Source organism: Portunus trituberculatus, chromosome 5 (genome assembly GCF_017591435.1).
Source record: "Portunus trituberculatus isolate SZX2019 chromosome 5, ASM1759143v1, whole genome shotgun sequence".
Taxonomy (NCBI): Eukaryota; Metazoa; Arthropoda; class Malacostraca; order Decapoda; family Portunidae; genus Portunus; species Portunus trituberculatus.
This window is the reverse complement of record NC_059259.1, coordinates 4,441,407-4,448,420: the sequence shown is the minus strand read 5'-3', so window position 1 is coordinate 4,448,420 and position 7,014 is coordinate 4,441,407. Positions and strand designations below refer to the sequence as shown.

The 7,014-nt window shown below is 44.9% G+C and overlaps 1 protein-coding gene and 1 non-coding gene across 2 annotated transcripts; both read right to left on the bottom strand.

Moving 5' to 3' along the window:
- Positions 1-6,994, bottom strand: LOC123513797 (4-coumarate--CoA ligase 1-like). The gene is made up of 10 exons (XM_045271155.1): positions 6,743-6,994; positions 6,393-6,500; positions 5,629-5,863; positions 4,608-4,807; positions 3,800-3,950; positions 2,983-3,140; positions 2,275-2,449; positions 1,550-1,716; positions 969-1,121; positions 1-350 (listed from the first exon to the last, which is right to left on the bottom strand). Exons 2-10 carry the CDS (start codon positions 6,432-6,434, stop codon positions 66-68), a joined length of 1,566 nt encoding a protein of 521 aa, XP_045127090.1. The 5' UTR covers positions 6,435-6,500; positions 6,743-6,994; the 3' UTR covers positions 1-65.
- On the bottom strand, positions 3,526-3,603 carry Trnak-cuu. Its single transcript has one exon. It is a non-coding gene; the product is annotated as a tRNA-Lys (tRNA).
- Positions 6,995-7,014: the final 20 nt, after the last annotated feature.

Here is a 7,014-nt window from a genome sequence, read left to right as displayed (position 1 = left end):
TGCTTATTATTACTACAAAGGAGGAGGAAAAACGATGAGAGAGAGAGAAAGAGAAAGAGAGAGATTTATCCTTCCTTAGCCGCTATCTCCTGCAACTCTCTCTTCAAAATCTTCCCAGTCTGATTCTTCGGCAGCGCATCAAGGAATCGCACGCCCCCTTTTAGCTGCTTAAACTCCGCCGCTCTCTCCTTCATGAACTTGTGTATGTCCTCTTCGCTGCACGAGGAGGAGGAGCGAACGATATAGGCGCGAGGGAGTTCACCTGCGCGGTCGTCGGGTACACCAATGACCGCTACGTCCGCCACCCCTTCGTGTTCCAACAAAACGTCTTCCAGTTCAGAGGGAGAGACCTGTGGAGAGTAGTAGTAGTAGTAGTAGTAGTAGTAATAGTGGTGGTGGTGATGGTGGTGCACGATGAATAGGAGAGGAAGAGATAGAGATAAGTGGAGAAGAGTAAAGAAAAGAGGGTGAAGAAACTTAAAGAAGGAAAATAAGAGAAAAGAAAATTGAAAAGGTGAATAAGAACAAAAAGAAAGTAGAGGAGGGAGGATGAAGAAAGAAAAAATAAAAATGAAATAAAAGTAAAAGATGCGGAAGAGGAAGAATAAAAGTGAAGGTAGAAACGATGAAAAAGGAGAAGAAAAGGAAAGAAAAGAGAGAAAACAAGAACAAGAAAGAGGAAGTGGAGGAGGTAGAGGAAGACGAAGAAGGAAAAGAAGGAAAACGAAAAGTGAAAGGTGAACGAGAAAAATAAATAAATAAGGAAGAGAAAGAACAAAAAAGAAAAGAAAAGAGGAGAGTGAACACATAAAGAAGAAAATGGAACAAGAAGAGGTTGACGAGGAAAGCGAAAAAAAAAAATCAAGAAAGATAAAGTAAAGAAGGAACAAAATATGAAAGACAACAACATATATACCACTTTAAACCATCAATTCACCCATCCTGTAACACATCCCAGCGTCTCTCACCTGGAAACCTTTCACCTTAATTAGTTCCTTCAGCCTGTCCACGATACTGAAGAAACCATCAGTGTGAATCGCCACGTCGCCAGTGTGTAGCCACCCCTCACTGTCAATTGTCTGCGCTGTGACTTTTGGGTTCTTGTAATATCCCGTCATTACCTGAAAGCGATTGAAAGAGAGGGAGGTAAGTTGAGAGAATGATTGACTGACGTGGTGGGATTCGAACCTATACGCATGGACGTCCGCCCTGTCCCACGCTCACTACCTTATCCACTACGCCATCGCACGAATATAGAAAATAGTAGAAAGAAGATGAAGGAGCAACATATCATACCAAACGAGTATAGAAATATAAAATGAGAAAAAAAGAAGATAAAAACAGAAGAAAGAAGCAAGAATATAAAAAGAAAAATATAAAAAATAGAAAGAAGATGGAGAAGCAACATATACGAGGGTAGGAAGGTAAAATGAGAAAAAAAAGAAGAAAGAAACAAGAGGAGAGTGTAGAAAGGTAGAACAATAACAAAGGGTTAAAAAAACACCAGAACGAAGGTGTAAAAGGCGCAACACAGAGCTAGATATATTACCGAGGGAGTCTTGATACACAGCTCTCCTCTTTCCCCCTCCGGCAAGGCTTCTCCCTCGGCGTTAATAACCTTCGCCATCACATTGGGCACCACCTTCCCACAGTAGCCGAGCCTTTCATCATCCAGGGGCGTCATGTGGCTGCCCAGAGTCTCAGTCATGCCGAAACCTGAAGAAGGGAACGGGAGAAGGAGGCACGTGTTGTTTGCAGTGTTATAAAAAGGATCTGAATCGAATAAAGTTGGTGTTTGTAGTTCAGAATCTTGTAGAATTGTTTTGTTTTCACTTGTATTGTTTTCTTAGAGTTGGAATCTTCTACAATGACTTACGTGTTAATTCAGATTCTCTTTAAATAACTCTTCATTTTCTCAGCACGACTATTCAGAAAGTTTTGATTATTTTTTAGCAATATTTAATTCTGACCACGATTGTTTATATAAGCTATGGCATTTTTTAACCAATGCTTTTATTCTTATTAAAAATATGAGAGAGAGAGAGAGAGAGAGAGAGAGAGAGAGAGAGAGAGAGAGAGAGAGAGAGAGAGAGAGAGAGAGAGAGAGAGAGAGAGAGAGAGACAAAGACATGAGAGAAAATGCCCACTAACACAGCGAAAGGCATAACAAAACTACATAAGCCAGACAATTCTAACAACGAACACTGACCACGGATCAAACAACACTGAACAGAAACCAGTAGTCGACCCACGCCTCACCACGCCACGCCTCACCTTCCTGGAATATGACAGGGTTGGGCGCTTTGTCCTTGAAGAGCTTGGCGGTCGTCGAAGGCACTGGGGCGGCAGCACACATGGCGCCCCTCACACTAACAAGGTCCTTCGATGTTACCTTGTCACTCACTGTCAGGAAATTCAACATTGGAGGAACCAAGTGGAGGATGCCAACCTGTGGGGAAGTTTTGATTTTTGTTTGATTTTGTGTGTTTATTAGGGGAAGTTTGAAGGTTGTGGGGTGTAGAGGAAGAGAAGGAAGGGAGCTGTCCCAGTCATTATATACGCACGTCTCTCTTTCTACCTCTCCCATCCCAAAAACTGCTCTCCCTCCACCTCTCCCAGTCTAAGCACGTGTCTCTTTCCAGCTCTCCCATCCCAAACACTCCTGATCTTCCCACCTCTCCCAGTGTAAACTCTCTTCTCTTTCCACCTCTCCCACCCCAAACACTGCCCTCCCATCCAGCTCTTCCATCCCAAACACTCCTGATTTCCCACCTCTCCCAGTATAAACTCCTTTCAATTTCCACCTCTCCCACCCCAAACACTGCCCTCCCATCCACCTCTACCACCTCTCACAGTCTAAAAACACCTTTCTTTCCACCTCTCCCACCCCAAACACACCTTTCTTTCCACCTCTCCCACCCCAAACACTGCCCTCCCTCCCTTCCCTTCCATTCCCTCCCATCCCAAACAGCCAGACCTCACCTTCTGTTCTCGTATGACTCTGACGAAGTTGATAGGATCGAAGGCAGGGAACGAGACGACTTTGGCTCCCTGATGTAAGCTCAAGAGGGTCACCACGTACAAGCCGTAGATGTGATAGTACGGCATTACACCAGTCACTACCTCCTGTGCCTCCCCCTCTGTGTGTGTGGGGGGAGGAGAGGTTAGTACACTATCTATCTGTCTATCTATCTATCTATGTGTCTATCTATCTGTTTTATCTGTCTGTTTGTGTGGTGTGGTGTGATTAGTGTGGCATGAGATGGTTGGGTGTGTGTGTGTGTGTGTGTGTGTGTGTGTGTGTGTGTGTGTGTGTGTGTGTGTGTGTAATTCACCTCGGACGTCTGCTGGTCACCCAGCCAGTCTTCCCATTACGGAGCGAGTTCAGAGCTCATAGACCGATCTTCGGGTAGGACTAAGAACACAACACACCGGGAAAGCGAGGCCACAACCCCTCGAGTTACATCCCATACCTATTTACTGCTAGGTAAACAGGGGCCACACATTAAGAGGCTTGCCCATTTGCCTCGCCGCTTTCCGGGACTCGAACCCGGCCCTCTCGATTAAGAGTCGAGCGTGCTAACCACTACACTACGCGGTGGGTGTGTGTGATTGTGTGTGTGTGTGTGTGTGTGTGTGTGTGTGTGTGTGTGTGTGTGTGTGTGAGGAGAGAAGATTGAGGTAGTAATGGGTATATTGGCATTACTATTACTACTACTACTACTACTACTACTACTACTACTACTACTACTACTACTACCAACCCCATTCCCACCACCACCATCACCACCACCACTACCACTTACCCTTCGCAGGATGGTAAGGGAAGATTTTGGGTTGGTGAAGAAGGTCAGGTTGGAGGTGAAGGCCCTGTGGGAAAGCTGCACGCCCTTGGGAGGTCCCGTGGTGCCGCTGGAGAAGAGCATCACCGCCATGTCCTCCGGGTGCGACTGAGGGAAGAAGGAGCATAGGAGAGCTTAGGTTAGGTAAGGTAAGTTTAGGTTAGATTAGGGTAGATTAGGTTGGGTTAGGTTAGGTTAGATTAAGGGGAGGATAGGATAAATTAAGGAACAATTAGGATTTAAGCACAAAACAGCAAAGAACACAAAAGAAGAACAAACAGAGTTGAGAGAGGAGAAAAAATGAACACGAGGAAGAAAGAAAGAAAGAAAGAAAGAAAAATAACAAACTGTAGTAGGAAGAAGAAGAGGAGGAAGATGAGGAGGAATGCAAAGGAAGTCCAAACAACAACAGGAGGAGGAGGAGGAGGAGGAGGAGGAGGAGGAGGAGGAGGAGGAGGAGGAGGAGGAATACTACACAAAGGAGAACAAGGAAAAAAAAAAGCATTGTTGGAGCAGGAGGAGGAGGAGGAGGAGGAGGAGGAGGAGGAGGAGGAGGAGGAGGAGGAGGAGGAGGAGGAGGAGGACGAGGAGGAGGAATTGGAAGGAAGAGAAGTAAGTAAAGAGGACAAAAAAATAATAAAGAACACAAATAAAGAAAGAACAATAGAAGATTTGGCAAAGAAAACGAAAAAAAAAAAAATGTGTGAAATCTTACACAAAAAGTCACTCTCACATTTTCTCTCACTCTCTCTCTCACTTTCTCACCTGCACCAGCTCACAGTAGGGCCTGGCTGAGTCACCAAGCATCTCTGTCACATTAGCATAGCCCCGCTGAGACGCACCATTCACCAAGACAGGCAGGTCCTTCCCCAGCTTCACCAGGGCCTCCCCCACCACGCCTTCCAGCATTGGGTCTGTCACCACCAACTGTGCCTCACTGTGCGCCAACTGCCTCGCCACCTCAGCTGCAGGGAAGGCATGTTTGGTGAGCTGCGTATGTCAAGGGAGGTAGGAGGAGTGTGGTGTGTGTTTGTGGGGGGAGAGGGGCTGTGGTGTGTGTGTGTGTGTGTGTGCATTGTGGTGTGTGCTGGTTTGTTTGTGTGTTGGTGGTGGTGGTGTGTGTGTGTGTGTGTGTGTGTGTGTGTGTGTGTGTGTGTGTGTGTGAGAGAGAGAGAGAGAGAGAGAGAGAGAGAGAGAGAGAGAGAGAGAGAGAGAGAGAGAGAGAGACGAACAAATAATATAAAAAAAAGAAAAAGAAAACCAACAACACACTCTGTCTCCAAAGTGATAACATTCCCACGGCAACTAAACGTGATTTTTGACCCATGGTACAATAACAAGAGATCAAAAAGTTATTGTACCATGTTTTGACCGACCTGACAACACATTCTTTCACGTAAACATTGTATCATTTTTCCTCCTTTTCTTTTCTATCTTGTTTATGATGTATGAGTGTCTGAAAGTTCGAGGATAAGAGTGAAGAGGAGGAGGAGGAGGAGGAGGAGGAGGAGGAGGTGTGTGGTAATATCTGCGTATGTCTAGAGTTATAATCTTATCATTTTTTATCATTTCCACTGACCCAAAACTCTCTCTCTCTCTCTCTCTCTCTCTACATGCCATTACACACACATAAGAGAAAAGAGAAAAAAAAGAGAAAGAGAAAAGAAAACAAAGATGAAAAACGAAAAAAAATGAATGACTGAAATTAAAGAAAGAATAAAAGAATGTCTATAAAATAAAAAAAAATCACACAACCCCACACACACACACACACACACACCCTCACCTGCAGTATAGTTGGAGTTAACAGTAGCCAGAGTCGCCCCACACGCCAAAGAACCCAGCAAGAAAATAGGAAACTCAGGGCAATTTTGCGAGAAGATAGCAACGGTTCTGATCTTGTCTTGCGGCGGGGCTGAGGAGGAAGGAGGAGGCAGGAAGGCGTTGACAATCCCTCCAAACCTTAAGGCCAAATCCATCACCTCCCCGTATGTGTATTTCCTCCCTGTTACCGAGCATTCCTGTATGAGAGAGAGAGAGAGAGAGAGAGAGAGAGAGAGAGAGAGAGAGAGAGAGAGAGAGAGAATTGATAAGAACATACTATGGTGAAAATAAAAAAATAAAAAAATGTACAAGTATAGAAATAGATCTCGTAAAACCCTCACAATTAATTTCTATAATTTTTTGAACATTTTTCTCCTCTTTTCAATCACACTCGAATATCAAAACGCAAAAAAAAATATATAAATAAATAAAAGAAAATAACGATCCGAAATATACAAACAAATACCCACAAAACCCTCAATTATTTATTTTTTTCACCTTCATTTACCCCACACTCGAATGCTCTGGCTGGGAAGCAAAGTACCATTGAACCACACCTCGCCTCGCCTCACCTCAGTAAACTTTGAACCAGCCCACATGACACAAGCTTACCGTAGCCTCGAGGTGTCTCCATTCCTGACCTAACCTAAGCATATGACCTTAACCTAACCTGAACTGACCTTGACCTAACCTAATCTGACCTTAAGCTTACCTACACCAGCTTACCGTAGCGTCCAGGTGTCTCCATCTCTGCATTTTCTCATACATCAAATGGGCGAGGTCCACGTTGGGGAGGGGAGACGGGGAAGAGGGCTGTATATCACATTCTTCTCCCTGTGTGTGTGTGTGTGTGAGAGAGAGAGAGAGAGAGAGAGAGAGAGAGAGAGAGAGAGAGAGAGAGAGAGAGAGAGAGAGATACACGTTATATAAGTCAAATGACATGTTTTTATGGGGAAAGTTTACAATAAATTCTTTAACCCCCCCCCTCTCTCTCTCTCTCTCTCTCATACAACTACGCATACTGTAACTACTACCAACTTCACCACTCTCTCTCTCTCTCTCTCTCTCTCTCTCACCTGGGCTGTTGCTGGTGGGCGTGGGAGCTGGCCGGGGCAGGGGCGGGGCTGGCGGCGGCAGGAGTGGCAGGGGTGGCAGGGTACAGTCTCAACCAGGGTTTCAGAAGCGGATAAGTGGACCGGACCAATCTTTGTGACCTTAATAAAGCTTCCATTGTATGTGTGTGTGTGTGTGTGTGTGTGTGTGTGTGTGTGTGTGTGTGTGTGTGTGTGTTTCCTTTTCTTGTTTTTTTTCTTATTTGTCTCGTTTAATTTCTCTTTTCTTGCTTTCT

Bases quoted from the DNA above. Each gene is read 5' to 3' on its own strand.
- LOC123513797 (XM_045271155.1), bottom strand. From the start codon at position 6,434: ATGTATGAGAAAATGCAGAGATGGAGACACCTGGACGCTACG. The intron at 5,864-6,392 runs GTAAGCTGGTGT...TCTCTCATACAG, and splicing joins GGAGACACCTGGACGCTACG to GAATGCTCGGTAACAGGGAG. The intron at 1,717-2,274 runs GTGAGGCGTGGC...TCCCTTCTTCAG, and splicing joins CCCTGTCATATTCCAGGAAG to GTTTCGGCATGACTGAGACT.